This window comes from Acanthochromis polyacanthus, chromosome 5 (genome assembly GCF_021347895.1).
Source record: "Acanthochromis polyacanthus isolate Apoly-LR-REF ecotype Palm Island chromosome 5, KAUST_Apoly_ChrSc, whole genome shotgun sequence".
In the NCBI taxonomy this organism is placed as follows: domain Eukaryota; kingdom Metazoa; phylum Chordata; class Actinopteri; family Pomacentridae; genus Acanthochromis; species Acanthochromis polyacanthus.
The window spans coordinates 9,776,973-9,801,581 of NC_067117.1; the positions used below are offsets into that span (position 1 = coordinate 9,776,973).

The window sequence follows — 24,609 nt, forward strand, 5'->3', positions numbered from 1 at the left end:
TGTGTGTTTGTGCCCAGATGTTCTGAACTTTTCTGAACAGGCACATTTAAGGGACTGTTAATATGTAGAAACCAGTACATATTTCTGTCATCACTAGACAGAGACTTGGCGAATAGGAATCTCATTGCACTGATAACTTGTATGTTGCAACATATGGCGACTAAAGCCTCTGAATTCTTTGAATATTTCTCTCTCCCTTCTTCTGTTGCTTGACCTTTTTCATCTTATCCTCCCTTTCTCTCTCCTTTTCTCTTCCTCCCTTCTTTTTTGGTTCCTCTGCTATTATTTTCTTTTTATCAAGGTCACATTCAGAAATGTTGTCCTTGCCCTCAGAGAAGGTTCCTCAACTAACATTACCTTGTTTCATCTCTTCACAGTAGACATGGTGGACACCCAACAACTCCTAGCTTGGCCTGTTGGTTTCAGCCTGAGTACAGTGGATCTCCCAGAGCTGGACGACAGCACCCATTCCCTCGACATGAAGCATTTGGCCACGTTAGACTACGCCTCCATTTCCTCCTCGTCCATCCCTTCCTCTCTGTCTCCTCCGTCGCTTATGTCCTCCATGTCCTCCGCTGCTTTGTCCTATGACCTCAGTCCACCGCAGAATGAAGAGCACCTGACGAACATGGACTACATAAACATGCACAGCTACAGGACAGAGCTGGACACACACAGTAAGTGCAGTCAGTGTGGTGGGTTAATCAGAAATAAAACTTGTGAACTAGTTCTTTATTTATCAGCGAAAATTCTCTTGCAAGAGGAAGAACGTGAATCATAATTAACTTGTTTTAAGTCGGAGTCAGAGGAGAGTTGACTATGTGGAAACAGCAATGGATCTATATATTACTGAGGGACTTTTGAAGTCCATGAGAAATATCTTGCATACATTTTTATTACTAGTTAAAAAAATGTTTTTTGTGTTCATTATGATCATGTCTTTACAAATTCCATTATTATTTATTATGGACACAACCACTTATTAATAAAAAATGACTGGATGTCACTAAAATGTCCACTAAATAACCGTCCCAATTTAACAACAACCACCTTCTAATTAGCTAAACGATAATAAAATGAGCTTATTAAAAAAAGTTTTGATTGTGTTCCTTTGATTAAGTTGAGATAATCATGACAGATATTTCTTTTTTGGCAATATATCAAATTTTATATGGAAAATAACAAATTGTATCTGTGTCCAAGAAATCACTTTTAACTAAGTTACCCATTACAAAAACACCTCTCAAGGAAGTGTGTTAATTCCAGATCACATGACCTGCTCCACATGATGTCATTTCCTCATGAAGAAAAGACTGGAAAGACTCCAAGGCTTTCTGAGTTATTTATTATAAAGCAGTGTGTGAGTCAAGTGTGGATTTATGGCATGTCAACAGATTGACTATGATATCTTTATAAATAACTTTTAGTTTCAATTTTACTCAATTGTACATGTAATATTTTAGAAGAATCTTTCTCTAAAAATGCCATGTGGTGTTTGCTTATAGGCAGCCATGTTGATTTCAGGCCTCAAAACAGCAAAAATGTCAACTATGGTACCTGCCAACTATGTTACAAAAAGTCCCACAATTATATATTGAGCCAGTTATAGATAGGTTATAGAAAGCACATTTAAAGACACCAGGTTTAACAAATAGTGTCTGTCTGTCTATTACATGTCCTAACTTCCTGATGGTGTTTTTTTTAACAGATTCAATCAAGCTGGAACCAGAGTCACCTCCACAGTACTCTGACAGTCCTGTGTTCTCCAAGCTCCAGGACGATACGACATCGCCATCGCTAAACATCGAGTGCCGTGTATGTGGAGACAAAGCCTCAGGGTTTCACTATGGCGTCCATGCCTGTGAGGGCTGTAAGGTAGGACTGAAAGATATCACAAGTGTAGATGAAGCTAAAGTGTATTAGCAAGCACAGACAGAGTGTACGGCCAAACAGTTCATTTCATTTTATTTAATCTGCATTTAAGCCCCAACATGTTCAGTTTATTATCACAAGAGACAAAGAACAACATCAAGTCTGTACAACTAAGGTTGGGACTGATGTTGCATGAAAAATGTAAAATTAAAAATCAGCCAGAGCAGACTGATGTCACATCTGCAGGACTTCAGATGTTTAAAAGTTTAAAAATGTTGTCAGTGCATTGATTATTTGTGAGGATGAGGGGACACATTGCCATCATTTCTCTTTTGTCATTCTGGTGCTCAGGTTTTGTTTTGGCTTCCAGGTATTTTAAATATATATTACGTCTTAAACAGTAGTGCGTAGCAGTGGTAAGTGAATTCATTGCATTTCTACTGATGAAAAACAAAATACCACCTTAGAGCTGCATCAGGAAATGGCAACAGGTGCACCCTTTACGACTGCAAATGGTTAAGTTTTGTTTCTCTGCCACCCTTCCTTTTTCTGTCACCGCGTGTAACCCTAAGGTGAAACATGTTGGTGGAATAAATAATTTCTGTAATGCATGGAGAGAAGTGTGCATTTTTTCATCTTTTTGATGTCTGTCACTCTAACCACAAGCCCCGTGCATTTTCCACTCAGTGAGGGCTCAGCAAAGGCGTGTGTTTCTACGAGCATACAGCCAGGCCTTTAAACCCTCTGTCTGTCTGTCTGTCTGCATAGAGTATAAATAACTAATAGAGTGCGGGGTGAGTTTCAGACATATTTCCATTTTCAAACACATATGAGATTTTCAAAGTCAGCCATAGTATCGCATATACATCTTTTGGTTTGGTCACCAGACGTTTTCACGGGTGCAGAATTCATTAAGTGTGGAAAGTTCGTAGAAAAAAACGAGACCCTGAAACCCAGTGAGGGGCCATGAAGTAGATGATGCAACTCAGTGCAATACATCCGACCTGCTAAAAACACTGCTTTACTTACAAGGAAATGTCTGTGCATATCCTTCACTTTTCTTACTGTTAGCAGTCCCCAATGAGAAGACAAAAACCAGCAGATCTCTATATTAACAGTATTATTTTGAGTTTTCATAATTTCATCTTTATTGTATTTGTATCTTTTTTTTTATTATTTCAGTTGTACTATTTGGTGTTTCTTAGACCATGAACCCATTCACTTACAGGCAATCAGATAGTTTTATGTCTTAGTTTGTTTTTGTTCCGTCTTATTTTTGCCATGTCTGTGTACTTAGTGAGCTTATGTGTTGTGTGAGTAGTACAGTGATCTATGTCTTGGGTGGATAATCAGAAGAAGGGCAAGGGACGTGGAGATGTTAGAAAAGAAATAAAATTTGAAGTTATGATTCTCATTTTTCCCTGAATGTTTAGAACACTTTCTTCACTATAATCGTATGCCAAGAAATACAGAAACTTGCACTACGCTGGAAGAATTCAAACCAAAATAAAACGTATTCATAATGAGTAGATTTATGTGCACTGAAAGACAGACTAACACATGATGAGTTTTGATTTTTGTAAAATACAGAATATCACCTGATTTGCTCTTTGAAATGTTTAGATTGTAGTTTCTGTAGCTGACCCAGTAACTGCAGGGTGTTGCATTTGACTACAGTGTAATACAGTCAAATGCAACGCAACCACTAACAACAGCCTCAACCACCACCACAGAGTTGAAACAGCACCTCTTTGACACTGTCTGAACTGTTGTGGTAGAAGTGTTCTGTTTTTCTGCCCCCTTAAACTAAGCCGTACTGTACCTTTAGAGGCTGAATGAAGGTAAGTTACAGTAGTTATTGTTCTGCTAAAGTCTCAGGGGAGACTCACCAGAAGACGGGGTCAGCCAAGCAGGCAAACACTTAATTGTTTTAAAACAGAAAACATTCTTTATTGAGGTGGAGTCTTGACCCTCTTTAACTTCCTCGTTCTTTAAATATCCTACGATTAAAAAAGGAACATCTGTTGATCACAGGAATGTAGATGCCAAATACACAAGCCTTCGCACGTCCAGATGTGTGTGTACTGTCCTAGGAAAAGAATTCACCCTCCTTGGATGTTTATCCTTTTTTGCTGCCTTTCAAATTTGAATCATGGTCGATACATTTGGCTTTTTTACAAAATAAAGATTCTTTCATGTCAGATTAAAAACTGATTTCCACATAGTAATGCCAGTTAACAGAAAATACAAAAGGCAAAATAAATGATTGTATATTTATGCACCAACCTTCAAGTCAGTATTTAGTAGCAGTTTTGGCCACATTTACAGCACTGAGCCTGTCTGGATAGGTATCAATCAGTCATGCACATCTGGACGCGGCGGTTTTACCCAGTTCTTCTTTGCGAAACTGTCAGATTGCACAAGAATCATGACTAGCCAGCCTATTTGAATTCCAGCCACGAATTCTCAGTTGGATTGAGGTCTGGGCTCTGACTCCACAGAACATTCACCTTGTTGTCTTTAAACCATTTCTGTGCAGTTTTGGCTTTATGCGTGAAAACTTGCTGTAAAAAAATGTTCTCCCAGGTTACAGTTCTCTTGCAGTCTGCATCAGGTTGTCCTTTAGGACTTTCCTAAACTTTACTGCATTCATTTTACTCTCTGCCCCTACAAACCTCCATGCATGTCGCTGAGAAGCATGGCCTCACTATGATGCTGCCGCCACCATGCTTAATGGTGGGGATCATATGTTTGTGATGATGTGCAGCGTTTGGTTTCCATCAACCATAGCGACATGCCTTCTGGTGAATTTTAATCAAAATTTAATACAAACTTTTCAACGGTGGCTCTCTTTTTGCCACTTTCACATGCAGTTTTGACTAGTGAAGAATCCAGGCAGTAGTTGTTGTATGAACACACTCTCCCATATCAGCTGCTCAAGCTTGTAACTCCTTCAGAGAAGTCATTGATATCTTGGTGGCCTCCCACACTAATCTGTTTCTTTCACATTCAATCAGTTTTTGAGGACGACCTGCTCTAGGCGGATTTATGCATGTGCCACATTCGTTCCATTCCTTAACGACGGGTTTAACTGCAGTCCAGGGGATATTCAGTGACTTGGAAATTTTCTTGTATCCTTCCCCTCACTTATGCTTTTCAGTAACCTTTCTATGGAGTTTCTTGATGTGTGCTTTTGCTTTCATAGTGTGGTGATAGCCAGGAGTACTCATTTATCAGTAACTGGACCTTAGAAATGATGCAGTGAATACTTTTTTAGGCAACGTGTGCTTACAAAAAAAATCTCCCCATAAGCTTTGTAGCACTTAGTTTTTACTTATAATGTCTATTCGACACCATTCAGTTTGTCTTTGCTTTAGCCTTCACAACGCTGCAACCATCAACAAACCTGCGACTGGGTAAAGGAGTGTCTATTGGGAGTTTGACCATGGCTGCATAGTTAATAGCTGAGATAAGTGCAGGTCTTATGGCGTCTTTAGTCCCAAGGTTGAAAACGTCAAAGTACAAAGCCACCTTGAACACAATCTATTTTTCACTTATGGGCATGCATAATTGATTTTGTCACTTATCAGGCAGAATGGAGTGGCTCTACCACTAGGAAATTTTAACAAGAATATGAACAAATAAGCACATAATGTTTTCATGCCTTGATGGTAACACATGATATGATCTTTTCCTATAATGCCCCTTGTGTACCCCGTGGTGTGTCGCCTGTGATCTACATTATTTACCAGATGCACACAGCACTAGGAAAGTACTTCACATTTCGCCGTACTCTTTCAATCTTTTTTCGTGCTCTCCAGAATTAGCAGAATGATGCAACAGCAACAACAAAAAGTTTGCAATGCCAGTATCTGCAGTAACTGTGTGTCTCTTTCTCTCTCACACAGGGTTTCTTCAGACGCACAATCAGGTTAAAGTTGGTGTACGATCACTGCGACCTTCACTGTCGAATTCACAAAAAGTCCCGCAACAAATGCCAATACTGTCGTTTCCAGAAGTGCCTTAACGTCGGCATGTCACACAACGGTAAGGTAGCGATGCTGTCATGCACGTATTTTCTAATAATCGCTGTACAATCACAGTTTTGTCTCGGTCTTTAAAGATAAACTCATATATTAAGTTAAAACAAAAACCTGACAATCGTAGAATTTAAAGCATCTGTAAATTTAAGTGTTTTTTTCATGCCTTTTCTTAGACAGAAATGCAACCCAACCATTTATTCTCACTAAAAATAAATAGATGCATATAAAACGATTGATTCTTCTTTGAAATTGTGGTGCAGGAAACACCTCTTCACAAATAAACTTTTCTGCTTTTGGTGCCCTCTGAGAATGGCAGTTACATTCTGACCACACTAATGCCAATTTGGTCTTTGAGGTGTGGCTGTAATGTATGCAGAAATCTACACAACTGCCTCATATGTTGCTTGTTACTTCTTCTGTGGTATTTTACATGTATCGCAACCCTTGGGCTATGTTTCAGTTCCCATCACTCGTGCAGTGTGGTTGCCACCCTCATAGCATGGTACAAAGATGAGACTGTGGTCACTGGCCAACTTTAACTCACCCTCAAAGTTCTTAATTTCTACCTGGCTTTGTTCTTTATTCTGCAGTTTGTGGTATCAGAACTGAAACAATAAATAGCAGTGGCTGTCTTTAGATGCTTGGTAAAACTCTGTGATAACCTGTGTGCTTCTCACAAGCTGAAAGAGAGAAACTAATTTTGATAAATACAGCATCAATATACACTGATCAGCCACAGCATTATGACCAGTGACAGGTGATGGGTGTAACACTGCTCATGTTGGTACTATGTGGTGTTCTGCTGGAAAACCTTGGATTTTGGCATCCGTGTTGATGAGACTTAGACACCCAAATAAACATTGTCCCAGAACAAACACACTCCTTCATGCAAATGGAAATCCTAAATGTCACCTACAAGAAAATGCGCCCCACCAAATCTCAAATACAAACAATCAGGAACACCTTGAGGAACATGACAATTGCCCAAGATGTTGATTTGACCTTCAAACTTCCTTGACCCCATTAAGCATCAACAGGATGCAGTGGAACAAGTTTGATTCACAGAAGCCCCACTACACAACCCAGAGTACCCAAAGGATCCCACGTCCTGGTTCCATACCCCATAGGACACCCTGAGAGGTTCTCTGGTCCATGCCCAATGGTTCAGAGCATTTTCAACAACATAAGGAGGACCAACACTGTATTAGGCAGCTGGTCATAATGTTATGCCTGATCGGTGCACACATCGCTATGTGGGTTTTTTCAACTTTGTTGCTGTTTGAACGTGTAAAAAGATATGGATCACAGGTTTAACTGAGCAGTGGGCCTACTGTGTACTTTATGTTTGTACATCAGTCACATGTGTTGACCTTTCTTGCTTTATTATGGATTTGTGAACAGTTGGCACCACAGGTGATCCACTCATGGTCTTGTATGTGTGGATGACAGAAGTGGTCTAAATATTTCAAAACACTTTTTTTTTTAATAACACCTTAAAAATACAACGAGGACATCTGTTTGATACATTGTCCACCTGAAAGTGTGCCTATAATGCACACAGATTTAAAACTTGTTTCATTTTTTTTAAGTTGTGTTTTAGATTTGTTCAAAAGCACAATTTTAAAGTCTAATAAAACCCACATCCCTGTATACGTCACACATGATACACCCACACCGGTGTGGATAGACAGTGTGGGTGGGTTCAGTCATATACGGCAGGTCAGAGGAAACATCCACTTGAACGCTGCTCGGCTGATTCGCTAACACCTCCTACCTGTCAGCCACATGTGTGTTGATAAATTGCGCTGCCAATTCAAATAGATTTTTTCTGCCTCCACTGCTGTGTGGTTGTTTATGTCCACAGGCTGCATTTGCTTCATTTTTTTCCTATAAAACTTTAAATTCATTGAAAAGAAAGGTGCAATTCGCCTGACCACGCTGTTGAGATTTATCATTTATTTGAGCTAATTTACCCTCTGCAGTGCCTTTCATCTGCTATAAATTCCATTTGGAGTACGTGATTATTTATTGAGATACAAGATAAAAGCTTCCACACTAGAGCACTTTACAACTCCACAACACAAGTACAATATGGAGAAAAATTGTCTACATCACACTAAAACCTTTTCCCTCGCCCATCACTGTTTGGCTGCAGAATGGTTTTGTTTCCTTCGCCTTTGTCGGTCACTGAGGCGCATCAACCGACTCGGCTGACTCCACCTCTGCAGGTGTGCTCCAGTCTGGCCCTCGTGACTGAGTGAACACACACAGGTCGTGCTTGATTGAATCTCCCTGATTCTCCTGTTAGTTTTGTTGCTCCTGTTAGGGTGGGACAGCTTACAGCTCTTACTGTCAGCTTACTGTCATATAAACTCTGATGATATCTGAGAATTTCTCAGAAAACCCCACTAACAAACAACCACATTTGCTTGCACTGAAAAAGTGTGTGAAGTTTTAGTAGTATTATTAGTAGTAATGCGTGATAATGAATCCATAAGTGTTACCTACTGCCAAAAAGTGTGTTTTAATATTTGTTAATAGCGCAAATTCTGGTTATTGAAATTTGTATGATAAATAAATTTAGGTCACTGAGGAACACAGAAAAAAACAGTCATTAGTGATAGTACGACTGTACGCTGTGACTTTTTGCCCACTGAAATGCATTTCTTTGCAGCTAGCAGATTTGGAAATAACATTGGCACGGTTGTAAATTATACAGCTTTTTATCAAATACTTTATCATCATTACTCTCTATCGGGGCTGGACTAAGACAAAATTCCCGGCGCTGGCATTTTGAGTCAGAGCAGCACTGCCACAATCAATCACACACCACCCACCTTCTTGCTTCCATATATGTATATCGACTGCACCACTCCCTTAAAAAGCTAAGGCCATGAAAGGCATACAAGGTAGTCAAGAAGGATTAAGAGAGAGGAAACATGATAAATAGCTTCAGAAAGTGGCATTGCGGAACTGAATGTTGTGCTGAGAAGAAGCCATAAACAGACGACGATGTCTCGTGTGTGTGCTTTTATGAGAAAGAGTGAAAAAGTTTACATGATAAATGTCTGATCAGGTGATATTTGCTTTTCAGACAATGATGCATTGAATGAATTGTAAACTTACTAAGTCCAAAGAATGCTGTGAACTCCTCAGATGAATCCTTCAAAAAAACAAATGAGGACATCCTGTGTGTGAAAGAGAAAGAGTTGAAATGAAAGATGAGTGGTTAGACGTTATCTAGATAAAAACAACAATTCATAAACTGTACAGCCACACAAAAGCTGCCTCCCAAACACTGATTATTTTTTTTCTTTCCAGGTCCCCAAAGAGCACTGCTCACCCCATAGCCTAATAAAAAAAATGAACAAAACAACAAACACTGCCAGCTGATTCACTGCTGATGCTGAATAATGACGAGACAAGACGCATCATTAAATTATATTTTTATCTCCCCAGGGAAAACATACGAGAGCTCGCTCTTTTTTCTCGTTAGGGGTTTTAAAATATGATGGGCCACCATATTGAGAAAATAAATGATGGAATAAGCAACCTGTTTCTTGACAAAAAAAAATAGAGAGAAAAGACAGTTTCATCAGCATTCTTCTGTGTTTTTTAAGCTTCATCACTCTCACCCTGCTTAGGTTTTGTCATACAGTTAGATAAAAAAGGAATCTACATTTCCTGAATGTGAAGGAAACCCCTCTTTTGAATCAAATTGGCTGGATTTTGAAGGACTTTGTCATTGTTACAAACAATTCTATCTCATGCTGATCCTTTCATACTGCTCTGAAATCTAGTCATCGTCAACCCAATTACAGGACATAATGAATAAGTATAAAAAGTGGTGTGGATGCAATCACAGAATGACAAGAAAGAAAAAAGTCACTGAGTTCTACTTGTAATTTATTGCATTTCATTGTCTTAGTACTGTACAATGAAAATAAAGTGAAGTAAGAGTAAATCTAATCTAATTCAGAGAGTGACGTTAATAATTAAATAAAAATGTAAACAATGTGACAGCATTGTCTTGTACAAAGCAAATCAGTTCACCTTCCAGATGCTTTAAAATGGATTAAATGATCTTCATGTTTCTTATTTACACTCTGGATCTGCCATTTAATATGATGCTGACTTCACCATTGGGACTAGCAAAAGTCTTCTTTTTTTTTAACTTTGGTGAGTTGAAGTTTAATCCAAGAAGTGACATTTTGTGACTCTACAACAAAGACGCTGTACATTTACACTATTGGAATCTAATTAGTCTGTCCTGCCACTTATCTCCCTGTCTCCACATTCTCTCATATCACCCTGCTGTTATTCCAGCAGGCACAGCCAGTGCTTTGAAAATCTGCTCTGCGTGGGTTTTTATTTTATCAATCATTGACATCACAGAGTACATAGAGCTCAACTGATTTCTGCAAACTGCTGTGTCACCGCTGCAGGCTCGCTGCCGAGCAAGCAGTCAGGCCACTTTGGCTTGTATTCATTTGCTTAAGGTGTGCGTTCATCGCATACTGTAGTCGGTATTACACAACCACAGACACACTGAAGTGAACGCAGGGTGCAGGTCTGAATGGATAATTAATGACTTCCACTAACAGAAAAAGAAAGAAAGGTCTAAACATTTCACACTCTGGCATCAGATTTCACTTCACTGTCATCAGATCCAGCATAAGATCTAGACAGCAATGTAAACTCTGATAGCCCAATGTGACTTTTAAGACTTCATGTCGTAATATAACAGAATAGGTAGACCAGTGCACATGCAGTAGAAATCACATTTATTCAATGTTGGGCTCAATTTCATGCCTGTAAAATTGAAAAAATGTCCCCTAGATCTTAAAATAGATACCTAAAAATCTGAATTAAAATGGAAATCAATCTGTGCTCCTTTGTCGTAGTGGAATATGAGTTGCAGCAACAGATGGAAAGGGGAGGAGACAAGCAAGATAGTTTTTCAGGTTTCAATGAGCTGTGAAAACATCGTCACTGAGACTGTTAAGGTAGACATAATGTTGTAATTGCTCCACGAGGCACACCCCCCAAAAAATTACTGGAACACTCATACCATGTTGGATTTTCCTTTCACCGGTGGATGACATTAGCAGCGTGACTCATTTGTTAAAGTTGTCAGAGATGTGATTTCATGTGTCTGTGCGTCAACGGCCTCTGAAAATCCCCAAATCTTTAATTTCATAGAGCAACACTTGTTCTACTATTTAAAATCTGTTTATGTAGTAATTAATTTTGTTTATCGTTAATGTCAAAACTGTTTAAAGAGCTGTTACTCAATGTTAATGTTGCGCAAAAGAGGATTTGAAATGAAGATTTGAAATTAGAAATGCCGCTCAGGCTGAAATCAATTGTCCCATAGTTTAAACTTTAATGTCAAAAATAATTCTTTAACATTTTTTTGCTTTGGAATTTAGTAATAGCATGCGTGTTTGGTGTAGATAGAAGGTCATTTTTGTGGACATGAGCTCCACAATCTAATTCATGGATCACTGTCCAAATATTAGAGATGTGATAAAGAGACTTTACAACCATGTCGGCAGTCACACAGAGCCAGAGAGCTCCAGGGGGAAAAGTTGTGCTAGAGGTACAATACAAATACAAATACAAACAAATAAGAGGATTGCCATTGTATTTCTTATTATTAAAATGATGTGTGTGTATCTGCATTCATTTCAACACCACAATAACACAAACAAGCTGTCAGACTTAGACATGTATTAGAAAATAACATTTTAGGTGCTTGACTTCACATGCAGATAATGTTTCCTGTTTTTGGTTGTGGTTTAGTTCAGTTGGTGTTAGGATTTAAAATCCAAATATATATGCCTTACTGCTAGTTCACTGGAAATTTTTTATGAAGGCTCCTCATATCACCGAAATCAGTCATCACATTGACTTGTTAGAAAAACTTAAAGGCACTTCATTTACATTTTTGTTGAAGTTTTGCACTCTGAGGAAGTCACAATAAAGCGGGTGTATGAGGTTCATTGTGAACCACCACACAGATTTGTTTTTCTTTTGTGTTTCCCTTGAAAATATTAAAACAAAAAAGTCTTAGAGCAACAACAAATGGACCTTGGATGTTGTGTCTATGTAAATATGTCTGAAATGTCTGTTTTCAGTGACGCATCAACGTGCGTTTCTGTTTCCTTTCCCAGCCATTCGTTTTGGCCGCATGCCCCAGGCGGAGAAGGAAAAACTGCTGGCCGAGTTCTCATCCGACATGGAGCACATGCACCCGGAGGCAGGCAGATCTGAGGTCTCTGGCGCGGCATCTGTACGAGGCCTATCTGAAAAACTTCTACCTCACCAAGGCCAAGGCCAGGGCCATCCTCTCTGGGAAGACCGGAGACAACGTGGTGAGCAGCACTCCTTAAATCTACTTTACCATCTCCTATTCAGAGGCATTCACTGTAGAACACATTTTAGACTGAAGCAAACCTCGATTGATTTTATATCCGGCTAGATTACTCACATTTAAATAGAAAATCCTTCACCTTCATTCTGCTGATTAGTAAGTCCATCATGTCAGTATTAGTATGACAAGTTTAAATACTGGACGAAACACTTGAACTTTGCATTCGACCAGCATGCACTGCTGAGGTTGTTAAGATCACCCATAATGCACTTTTGGCTTCAGTTATCTTGTATTCCAGAAACATATCAACCATGCCCATCTACTGTACCTTTACTGCACATTATGCTCTGAAACGAGCTGCTGGACCAGTTGTGCCTTCTTGTCCTTTCCCACCATTAATCATAAATCCCACATGCGACGAATAAAAGCCTTCTTCTTGACTCCCAGTTTTGTGAAATATCAAAACATTTATGCTTAAACATGATTAGTCAGGATGATTCTGAACGAGCAGGTCATGAACAAGTCAACACAGTCAACATTGTACCAAAAATCACGTACAGGGTATAAAAAAAAACTTTCTTGATCACAAACATCTCTGTCTTTTCTTGGCATTACACTGACAATCAGATTATTACTATTATCTGTATCTGAGCTGTTAAGAGTTTAAAAAGCCTTAAATTTAAGGTAGTTCAAACTTTCCACTCAGTGGGTGTGTTAACATTTTTTGCCAGCATTGTCTTCATGTCACCACTCACAGTTTTGTTCAGATGAGGCCTTTACAGGCTTTTATTGGTGCTCTAACATGAATAGTCGCTCGACTGGTTCCTGCGTGTCTCGGCTGTTAGAAAATATCTCAGATTACGGTGGTCAAGCGGTGTTGAAACAGGATGTGGAGGCTTCTCAGCAGTCTTCTGTACAGTAATGGTTTCAACATTCCTGCTCAGAATGAAAACTTAATTGATTTAAGACATCTGGTTGTTATACAAGATGAATGTCAGAAATATATTGGCAGAAAGCAAATCAGACTCTGAGATACAATCTGTTGATGTGTTTTTCTACTTTGGGTTTTGGGATATTAAATGTCAGTATTCTAAAGAGGACCTAATCAACTGAAATACAAGCAATAGATTAAAGAAGTGAATATTTTCACATTGATGCATTGTGGCAAAGACAACAGTCATTTGGCTCTTCTTAAATGATGGATGAAAGGTTCATTTTTGGAGAATCACATCTGCATTAAAGCTGTCAATGTGAAGATATTGTTTTATCGTTTGCTTTACTGCCAAATCTGCAAGTGTTTCAGAATATTCAGATACGTCTCTTACCTTACATTTCTAAATAACAGTATAAAGCTTTTCTTTCAAAATAAGGGCATTTCTAAGTGACTCCAAACCTTTGAACGGCAGCGTACATTATAACTATATATTGTTAAACCATGGCAGTAGCGTTTTTCATCTGTTTCTCTCTCGGTAAAGTCTGAGGGGTTCAAGGTTGCTCTGCACCTCTTTTGTTATGACTGTGTATCACAGCGACAGCAGGCCAAGTGCTCCAAAATCTCTCTTTGTTTGAGGAGTGCCAGGTTATTTACTAAACCACAGCTAACCTCCTAAAACAAATTTAGAGTCAATGATTTTAGATTTTGTAGAATGTTTACATTTTAACATGCAAGGCCGTGATCTGAGTTGATGTGTAATCAGTGTTGTAACTCCACCAGAACTCCAGGACACGCCATCAGAGCGCCATCAGAGCTGAAGGAAAAGAACTTTTATATTATTATTATCTGTAATCACAGTTATTGCAAAATTGAGTTGTAAAAGAGGAGTGGTATCTTTACGGGAGTATATTATCTGTGAATTGTTATGGTGAAAATAAACCCAACTTCCTACCAGATTGTAGTACCCGTAGCTTAAGTTCCACTTTAAACTAAAGAGGCATGACAACTGTAGCTAAATGGTTGACTGTTGTGTGTTTCACTCAGTTCTGTAATTTTGATAGACATCTAATTTCTATGTCATGTTTCTTCACACAATAGAAAATTCCATTTTATTTCAATTAACTACCGTATATGGCTTTTTCTAAACCTCAAGTAGAAATGCTTGAATGATAAATGTTAAAATGCTGTACAACACCTTCACAAATACAAACGGGTGACGTCTGTTTTTCAGCATCTGGTCATACCAGACTAAATAGGCCAAATCACCCAACCCTGAGTGTCTTGAATGAGTAAGGGTGTGTTTCTAGGCTTCTGATAGGACCTTTCATTAATAAGAGAATAGATACTTCCTCTGCACTTCGTATAAATGCTGTATATAGACAAAGGCATATATAAACAGATTGTTGCAGGGCAGACACATATACAAAAACTCCCAAAAAAACACACACCAAATTCCACTGGCCTCTCTCTGTTTCATTCACTCACACGAGAAATGATTGTTTCATTTCATAAACTTTGGACATTGCCTGCTGTCAATTCCCGCTAGGACTTGTCGTATTAGTTATTTTACAAGCTGTGAAGAGGGAAGATTTAGGTTTAATCATGAATGGCCAGCTTTCATATTATCAGGGCCGGTTGTGCATGCCTTAAAAGAGTCAAAGCTAACTTGAGTTAAGCTTCATTTGATATTTTTGTCTGTCCCAACGCCTGCAGCAAAGACTTTTTTTTTTGCCCACCATGCTTATATCTGAATGTTGTACTCTTGCAGCCTGATGAATGAGCCGTGATGAAAGTGCACAGACAGTAAATGTGATTATATCTGCCGCTTGCATGTCCTCAGAAGACCTGTGAGGAGCTAATGCTGTTTGTTTTTTCTTTTTTTCTGCTTTCTCCTGTCATTTTTCACTTGCAAAAATCTTTCCCGCCTCCAGCCTTTTGTCATCCATGACATGAAGTCTCTAGTTGAAGGCGAGCAGTTCATCAACTGCAGCCAGTTACCCATGCAGGAGCAGCAGCTGCATACCCCGACCACTATGGACGGACACGGAGGTTAGTTGTGTCAAATTACTTAATTAAATGATACTTTAGTTGTGATCAGATCATGCTTTCAGGTCTTGGGGTTGTATTGTTGTCTCTTGGATCAGTTAATTGTACCTAGTTATTTACTAAATGAACTTGTAGACAAAAAGAGCGGTGTCATTTTTAATGCACACTTTCTGATTAACTGGCACGTAATTTAGCACAGTAATGTTGCTTTATCTTGTTGTCAACCAGATAAATAGCTGTTAAAGAAACAAATTTTATTCTCTTTCTTTTTTTAAATCAAACAATTCTATGTCATTGCTTGTTGAGCTCACCTCATAATGCTAAATTCTTTATTGGGTGGACCTCTGCTGATATTTACTTTGCTTTTTCTTGCAGCCCTCCAAGTTTACCACCAGCACGCCTCTCACCCAATGACAGGGATGTCAGCAGTTCACTCAGGTTCAGATTGCGGTGTTTTGGGAATGACGGGCATCAGCGAACAGGGACCATCGGACGCCGTGGAGCTCCGATTCTTTAACAGGTGTCAGTCACGCTCAGCAGAAGCAGTGAGAGAAGTGGACAGAGTTTTGCCAGAGTACCCAGGATTTGTCAATCTGGATCTCAATGATCAGGTAAGATACAAGGCTGCATCTGTTCTGCCACTCTTGCAAAATGTACATCTTGTTAAAAAAATAAATCGTCATTTCTAGCTACATTAACGTGGATATTTGGTGGTTTTTAGTCCTCTATGACAGTACATTAAATGTATTAGCATTTTGAAGACATTGTTAAAACAAAATTAGCATTTTAAAAAAAAAAGTCAGCTTAGGCTTTGATAAATCATGATGAATATTTGACATTATTTTTTGACATTTACAGAGAAAATGATATTCACTCTATTAGAGATAAATCCACAAAATACTTCCAGGTTTTGACAACAAATAATCAGTGATCAGTTGTTGAAGTTGTCCATTAGACCAACTACAGGTGAACTATCATTCCAGATGAAGTAAACTAAACTCTTTAGATCTTTATTTTAATCCTGTACTCTTTTTCCAGGTAACTTTGCTGAAGTACGGCGTGATTGAGGTGTTGATCATCACTATGGCGCCTTCTGATGAACAAAGACGGGACCCTGATTCCTACGGACAGATTTTTATGACTCGAGAGTTCCTCAAGAGTCTCAGGAACCTTTCTGTCAAATGATGGAGCCAAAGTTGAGTTCTCTGTCAAGTTCAACATGCTGGAGCTGGACGACAGCGACATGGCACTGTTTCTGGCTGTTATCATCCTCAGTGGAGTGAGTGCAGATCGCGTTGTTGACGTCATAGATAATAGTAATCAATGGGGGGATTTTTTTTTTTTATATAACTTAGTTGAGAAGATTGATATCATTCTGATATCATCCAGTCTAGTCTAGATTTGACTGTAGAAGGCAAAGAACTGCCCTGCTGTGACTTAAAACAAAACATGAACAGCACAGTCATGCTCCTCTATAAACCTGATGTCACTGACTTCCGTTCCTGTACAGAGCTACACACAAGACTAGTATAAGACTTCTCAACTCAATATTTGACAAAGAAGCCTATAAACACATTTCACAAAATGTCTAACAATTTTTTAACTTTATCTGCTTAAAGTACATAATTATTTGTGAGTACAGAATTCATTTTATTTAATTTAAAAGGCTGCTGCTGTTAACAATCAAAGTTATCAGCCTTACGCTCTTACGTAATCGGCGGCTAGCCTTGGCCCATTTATTCAGTTTTAGAGCCCCAGGGCATTATTGAGAGAGAGGTAATGAGTCATCTTCATGTGAGAGCAATAAACAGCGTCATATGTGGTTTGATGAGATTCAAAAATAGCAAGTGGTTGTTCGTGACAAACTTTGAACCACTGTAGCAGTGAAGACGAGAAAAGTAGATCGGATTTCACAGAGAGTCACCTGAGCAACTGAGAATCACTCAAACTTACAAACTGTTATGCTAGAGTTTATAATTGTATAGTACAAAGAAAAGCATTGCTAGGATGAGGCATCCTGAAATGCAAGTCTTTGCGCTGGTTGTCACCACTTAGTTCTGAGGACAATTAGTGGAATTTACAACAAACTGATGGTTGGGACTCTTTTTTTCTTCACTCAATCTCTTATTTCTGAACAGATCTTAATGAACTGGGCAAGTATTGATGATTAGTGTGTAGCTGCTTGATAAAAAGCTGACCTTAAGCATTACTAGGACTGGCATAAGACATTTAAGTAAATTATTAATCTAAACGACTAAGATTATGGGTTCAAATGAAGATAAGCAGGCTTTTGTAAATAGCAATAATACAACTCAGTTAAATATAAATGTCAGTTGATCAAAGTAGGGCTGCACAGTGCAGAGTAGTGGGTTAGCACTTTTGCCTGAAGCCAGAAGATCCCTGGTTCAAATCCAGCCTGGGCCTGGATCTTTCTGCATGGAGTTTGCATGTTCTCCCTGTGCATTGCGTGGGTTTCTCTGGGCACTCCGGCTTCCTCCCGTAGTCCAAAAATATGCTGAGGTTAATAGGTGTGAATGTGAGTGTGAATTGTTTGTCTGTATATGTAGCCCTGCGACAGACTGGCAACCTGTCCAGGGTGTCCCTGCCTTCGCCTGAGTCAGCTGGGATAGGCTCCAGCACCCCCGCGACCTGTGAGGATAAAGTGGTGTATAGAGAATGGATGGATGGATGAATCAAAGTATGTTCTGCCAGTTTGTTTATTTGACCTTTCAATCCTGTGTAAATTCTAAAAATGTAAATCACTTGCACTTCTCTGTGCTTTTAAAAGTCTCCCCTACCTTCTTCAAACAGACCCTAGATATATGAGGGTCACTTATGGTCCTAATTTATCCCTGTGTAACCCACCCAGACGCCCAGGCCTGCTGAATGTTGAAGGCCCATCGAGCAGCTTCAGGAGACAGTGCTTCACTCGCTGGAGCTGCAGCTGAAGCTGAACCACCCCAGACTCTCTGCAGGTTTGCCAAGCTGCTGCAGAAGATGACAGACCTGCGTCAGTTGGTCTCCGATCACGTCCAACCTCATGCAGCTGCTGAAGAAGACAGAGCTAGACATGTGCTTACACCACTGCTGCAGGAGATCATGAAAGACTTGTATTAGAATTCCAGCGGGGAGCAGAGGACAAGTGCAGAAAAGTGCAAAGAAAATGAAAAGAAAGAGAAAATGAAGAGATTTTCTTTTTGAAATCATGAATTGAGGTTGAAACACTCTGTGTTGCTTGTGTGTTGAAAAAAATGGGCAGACAGACTGACTGACTGACTGAAATAGAGAAAGAGATGGGGGAAGAACAGGAAAAGAGAAATCAAGGAAAGAAATACAGAATCTGAATCTTGTCTAGACAGCCTGCATGTGAATAACTTGTGGTGCACAGTCATTTAGCCACTGCTGGGCCTGGACATTTTGTTATGAGTCGGTTGCCAACTTTAAATACGAAACTACCACCTATTGCACCAATCAAGAAGAAGCATCTGTGACTAAACTGACAGAGAAGGGACTTTCTTATTGGCAGGCTCAAGTGTAAAAATTGTGAACGTTCAACGCAGACAGCTTCAAGTGCCTTAAGGAGAAATGTATTACTGTGAATATTTTACACCACGTCTCGCACAGTACAGTAAGTGTTGTTCATGTGCAGCTTGTGTATACGTCACTTACAACCGTCATAGGCAGCAGCAGTGTGTACGTGCTATCAATACCTCCGCGAACACGCACAAATGCATGAATGCTCACACACACACGTGAAGCAATGCACAGACAGTGCATTTTCTGTTTTGGCATCAGGGTGTAGGTGCTATCTCTTTTTAATCAGCTTATTCCAAAAACAGAAATCGATTATTGCCTGTAACATATTTTAGTCTCGGACGCCTGCAGAAACTGTGAGAAAGTGAGGAGCCAACAAAAGGTTTGTCGGCAAATGAAACTGTATATGTCATATTGTGCCTTTGAGATTTGTTGTTGAGCTTTTCTCTGTGGAATGAATGCCGTTTCACAAACATCCTGGATATTATACATATAAAGTGCATGATGTATTTTTCAGTATTGTTTTTTTGTGTGTGTGCTGATATTGTCAAATGCAATTGGCTTTCAGCCTCAGCTTTATTTCAAATTCTGAAAAACTGGTTGAGTAATAATTTTTGCTATGAAATTATTTTGTATCTATGGACAGTGTCTACTATGTCTGATCCATCAGATATCGTCATTTTCAGGGAGGGGGGGGACTGATGAGACAAACAGACTGGATTGATGCTGTTGAGGCAAATAAGAAGAAATTCTTTGTAAATAAAATATTTTCTAACTTTTTACTTGACGTCTGTCTCTTGTTTAAGGTCAAACATGTGCTTGCACACGCACCATCAAAAATCATTTTAATCTTTTCCTTGAAGGAATTCCAGTCGCTCTCGGAAATCTGTGTTACAGTCATTACATCAGCTGTCCTCAGTGTCTCTTACACACACACCCTGCTGAATGATTGCAACATCTGAACTCTGCTGAACTGCAGCAGAAGACCAAAGTCTGTGGATTTGATCAGCAAGCAGGGAAGTGGTTTTTACTTTTTAGAGGTTAATGGTTTCTTAATCTGATTTAATTTTTTTATCTATTAGGAAATCAGTTTTGGTCCCGCTTTTTTAATAGAATTAAAGACAAAATTTAAAAAATAGGATCGTGACCGATGGGATAGCGTGCAAAAACAAGGTCAGAGCCGCAGTCAGACTCAGGACATCCACCTCTCACCCACTGTGACTACATCGGGTTATCTCGGCACATAGGTTCACTTCAGACTGGCATTTCTCACCGTCTGCGTCTTAACATGTAGAATATGACGGTGTGTTATTTTCCTCACTCCCAGCACAGACTTTCCCTAATGTCTGATATTTATTCTCAGTGAAGCCTACCATTTGGATCAAATTCTACAAACATTAGGTAGAGTGGGAAACTAATATTAGACAGAATTGTAGAGGCATTAAAAACACTTGCGTAATGCGTAACTTAGACATGTCATAAACTGTGATATGTGTTCTATCTGTTGGTTGATTACACTTAAATATCTGTGAGACAAGTAGGTAAAAAAGCAACATGTGTCACCTCTCCTCTCCTGTCTGCTGTCTGTCTGTCTGTCTCCCATCCGCTCCTCTGCCCTGTCTGTCTTGCCTGTCTCCCATCCGCTCCTCTGCCCTGTCTGTCTTGCCTGGCTCCCATCCGCTCCTCTGCCCTGTCTATCTTGCCTGTCTCCCATCCGCTCCTCTGCCCTGTCTGTCTTGCCTGTCTCCCATCCACTCCTCTGCCCTGTATCTTCCCCCCGCAGCTCGGTGCCTGAGTGGAGTCTAACTTCACAGCTGACTCCACTCAAGCAATCAACCACCTCCACGGCTCCCGGACAGCTGACGATCATCTCACTAATGACTCACCTCAACAATAAGTAACCGGCTCAGCCTTCCACTCCCTGCCAGAGTATTAAACAAGAACCATGCAGTTCAGTTTGCTCTCTAGCCTCTTACTAGTTCTGTTTTGAGTTCCTGCCTTGTTTGTTTTACATTGTTTTTTTCCTTCTGCCTCTGCCAGACTCAGCTGTCCGGGATTCCTGCTGTCCTCCTTCCCTCCGGCTTCTCCCCAACCCAAGTCATCACCGGTTTTTCTCCTCCTGGGACCCTCTGCTCATGCCTAAACCCCCCCTGCTCATGCCTGGACCCTCATTCCTGCTGGACCCTTCTGTCCCTGCCTTGGACCCCGTTCCTGGTCAAAACCCGCCCACTACACCAGCGTTCCTGCACTCTGGTTTTCCCCCATCTAGGCCACCATTTCACCCCCCAACAATAAAATCCTTCATTCCAACCAGCCTTGGTGGTGTGGCTCTCTGCTCGGGTCCAGCCTCCTCAGATCGTGACATGTGCTTTCAAGCATTACATATCACACATATGCTCCATTTCTTCATGTGATAATCTTTTTTTTTCTTTTTTTCTTTTTCAAACAGCTGCTTCGGGTCATGCCACAGAGATCAGCATCACCTTTCTGCATCCTGTCTTGTCTAAGAAACAAAACATTTGTGTGATTTTGTGTTTTTTCTCATCTTCTTCCACCCATTTTCACTACATACACTGAAAATGCTGCTTATAGTGTCTGTGTTGGTTTAAATAAAATGCATAATGCTTACTTGAAACTGGTAAAACCTGATTGTGGGCTCTCAATTTTACTCTCCTCACTATCTGTGATACAGACCCTAAATTTGGACACTTTATCAGAATCCTTTTTTAACCCCATCATACTATAAAATGCATTTGTGTCCATTATTGTCACCAAATATTAAACAATACAAAAAATGCATCAGTAAGAGTCATCATTTACAGTCATGGAAAAACGCTTTAGGCCATCCTTGTTTTCTTCAATTTCTTGCTCATTTTAATGGCTGCTGCAAATCAAGGTACATTTGTTTGCACAATATTATAACAAAAAAATAGCTTGTAAGAGTTTAATTTAAGAGCTGATATCTAGGCATTTTCTATGGTTTTCTTGATAATAACCAAAATCGCTTAAGTTCCTCCATCAATAGCTATGGCATTGTGCTGCCAAAAACAGTGTTTTAAGCCTTTCATGTGTTCTTTTCTGTCGATTTAGTAGCGATGCACAAAGGAGTTAGTACTGATTCATAACCATTGTTTCTAATGACTGCAGCCATGCGTCTTTTGCACGTTCCCCACCGGCTTCTGATATTGTCCTGCTGTCACAGCAGACCATTCCTGTTGCAGAAAGTCTAACAAATTTGCTTTGTTTTTGGGCTTGTGGTTCTCCATTTTGCACTGTTTGTTGTCATTTTAGCTTTGTTTTTGGTCTCAACCAACTCTGAAGGCCGTCACCTACTTTGATTTATGTGATGTTTGTCACTGGGAAAGTTTTCAAAGATTTTAAGAAGTGCAAATGATATTTTAAAAGCAGTGAGAGTGAGTCAGAAGAGTAAAGTTATAGGGAAGAAAACCAAATAAATGAAAGGGTTGAGAGTTCCAAATCTGAGGAGAGTTGGGGAGTTGGGTGATTGAAGTTCGCGACTGCAAGTGACCTCTTACACACACAAAATATTGTTCAGATCCACCTTAAACTGTCAGTTATGCATGCAATATTGATTTATGGATAAGTTAAATAGTCTTTAATAGCAAAGCGATCTTCTAAGCCTGCAGGCATTAGCTTCAGTTCAACCGTTGACATCAGATATTACAACATGTAAGAATTAAAGCGTTTAGAAATAAGCGAGCGTGAGGGTCAAAAGAGTTTGCAGTTGCATCAGAGTAGCAAAGTTGTGTTTGGGGTGTGGGCAGGGGAGGAATGGGACAAAGTACATTCACTCAGCAAGTTCATATAAGCACAAAGCTGGCATATATCAGCCGTTTTTATTTTATGGCACTTGATAATTGTATTAGATTTAACAGTTTTTTGCTGTCTGTTACTTTACAGAGATTTTACATGTAAAATAACAAATGAATTATCTAATTATGGAGTATATTTATACATGAAACAGCCTAACTGCGTAATGAAAATGAACTTCACCTCAGTCAATAAATTTAATTATTAAGTTGTATTACGTCCGCAGCATTACATCTACCAGTGAAGTTCTTATAAACTAGATGCCAGTTTTCCGCATTGACCGCTTCTACATTTGTAATTCTAAAAGCACTTTGCTAACAATTTTTCAAAACTGGAGTACTTTCATATTTTTGAGCAAATTACACATTCGCTGGCACCACTGCGGTTCCTTGTTCTCTGGTTTTAAATGGTGGGAACAAGAAGATCTGTGACTGTGAGTGAGCTTTGAAAGGGGGAAAGCCAGGCACATGTGCTGAGAGAATAGCCTGGAGGACGTGAGAAAGCAGCCGAGTAAAGGAGAAGCTTGGCCCCTAAAAATAAGCCTTTGAATTGGCAGATGATGTTGGGGGTTTCTGGCTCGGGGCCGGATGGTCCTCTTGATGGTTGATGATGATGGTAATTAAATGTGTTCTTTATGTCGAGTCAGCATATCCTCACTTTGTTGCAGCCAGTCTCTGCTGACCCAACGCTGCCAAGATTCCTGAGCAAATCTGCCAAATAATTTTCAGAAAGTTATTTTCTGCCGTTGTCTTTCCACACTTAGCCAAGTCCAAAGATAGCATTTATGATTAATACAAGGAAGTTTTGTTTTTGTTTGAGCTCCTTAAGAAACAGCAGCCTTCGTTTTTCTTTTTTCGTTTTTATTTACTCCTTTTGTTTAGTACCAGGGAGGAATTTCACTCCCACCACTGTGTGATACCTGATATGTGTGTGTGTCCTTGTACGAGCCTCTTTCTCTGAAGTGATACACCTGCCACTGTCAGATGAATATAGCTCTCAAGACACCGTTTTGCTTAATCTGATGTTTGCATAGAAAACAGCTCAGGAATTTATGTTTGAGGCACTTCTTGTTCCTGTGAGGAAAACACTTTGGACTTCAGTGGAAAAAATAAGGTAGAGGCGCCGTTTAAAGCCAGTTATCAGACAAGATTTCCTATCCCTACTGTAAAACAATTACTATGGTTGTACAGCTGCTGCCATTAAAACTGGCAGCTGGTTCCTGTAAGTTTAACTTCAACCTACTCCTTTTCGAATAATATGTTTTGTAATCAGTTTAATTTCTGAATTGTTTTTATTTGTTTTATTCGAAATAAACATTTCAATCAATCAATCAATCAATTAAACATGGACAAATGCAGTCTCATATTTTTGCATTAATCCAATATTTCACCAACAGTAATTATTCACTTTTAAAAGCTTTGAAGGAAGCTTTCGATTATGTTATCTGAATGGTACTATAGACAATAACAATTATGGAAATCTCTATACAATGACCTGTAAATATATTAGTTGTTAATCATTGAGATGTTTGGTGCAGTATGGTTCAGATTGTTTTATGTGATTGTGTCTGTTTTAAATGGGTTTTTGTGATGTTTTCAACCTCGTAAATGCGCTTTAGCATTGCTGTAGCAGCTGTTGTTCATTTAATTCTGTGTCACAACAGCCTGCATGAGGAAAATCAGCCTTTTAGGTAAACTGGACACATTTACATCATAATTAATGTGTGTTATATTCATAAAGCATGATGTAGCGCTCGATCACGTCAGATTCATGGTCAATTTGAGTCTAAGAAGAATGCATGGAATTGTCTTGATTATAAAGGTCACAAATGTTCTATTGCAACAATGGAGAAATGCCCTCCTGATTCGAAACGTCATCGTGCTTCCACCCACAAACATTTTTTAAACATTGTGCGTCTTCAGCCCTAAATGGCAGGGCTTGCAACACATCACCTTTGTCAGGTGGATTTTTTC

General features: G+C 39.4%; 1 protein-coding gene across 1 annotated transcript in view; it reads left to right on the forward strand.

Moving 5' to 3' along the window:
* Window positions 1-16,568, forward strand: part of pparg (peroxisome proliferator-activated receptor gamma) — a 32,715-nt gene extending 16,147 nt beyond the window's left edge. The window contains 8 exon segments of the mRNA XM_051947785.1: window positions 378-677; window positions 1,709-1,875; window positions 5,781-5,919; window positions 12,092-12,149; window positions 12,151-12,292; window positions 15,157-15,274; window positions 15,647-15,882; window positions 16,310-16,568. Of these exon segments, the coding sequence (XP_051803745.1) occupies window positions 378-677; window positions 1,709-1,875; window positions 5,781-5,919; window positions 12,092-12,149; window positions 12,151-12,292; window positions 15,157-15,274; window positions 15,647-15,882; window positions 16,310-16,456 (1,307 nt within the window). The 3' untranslated portion in view covers window positions 16,457-16,568.
* The last annotated feature ends 8,041 nt before the right edge of the window (window positions 16,569-24,609 follow it).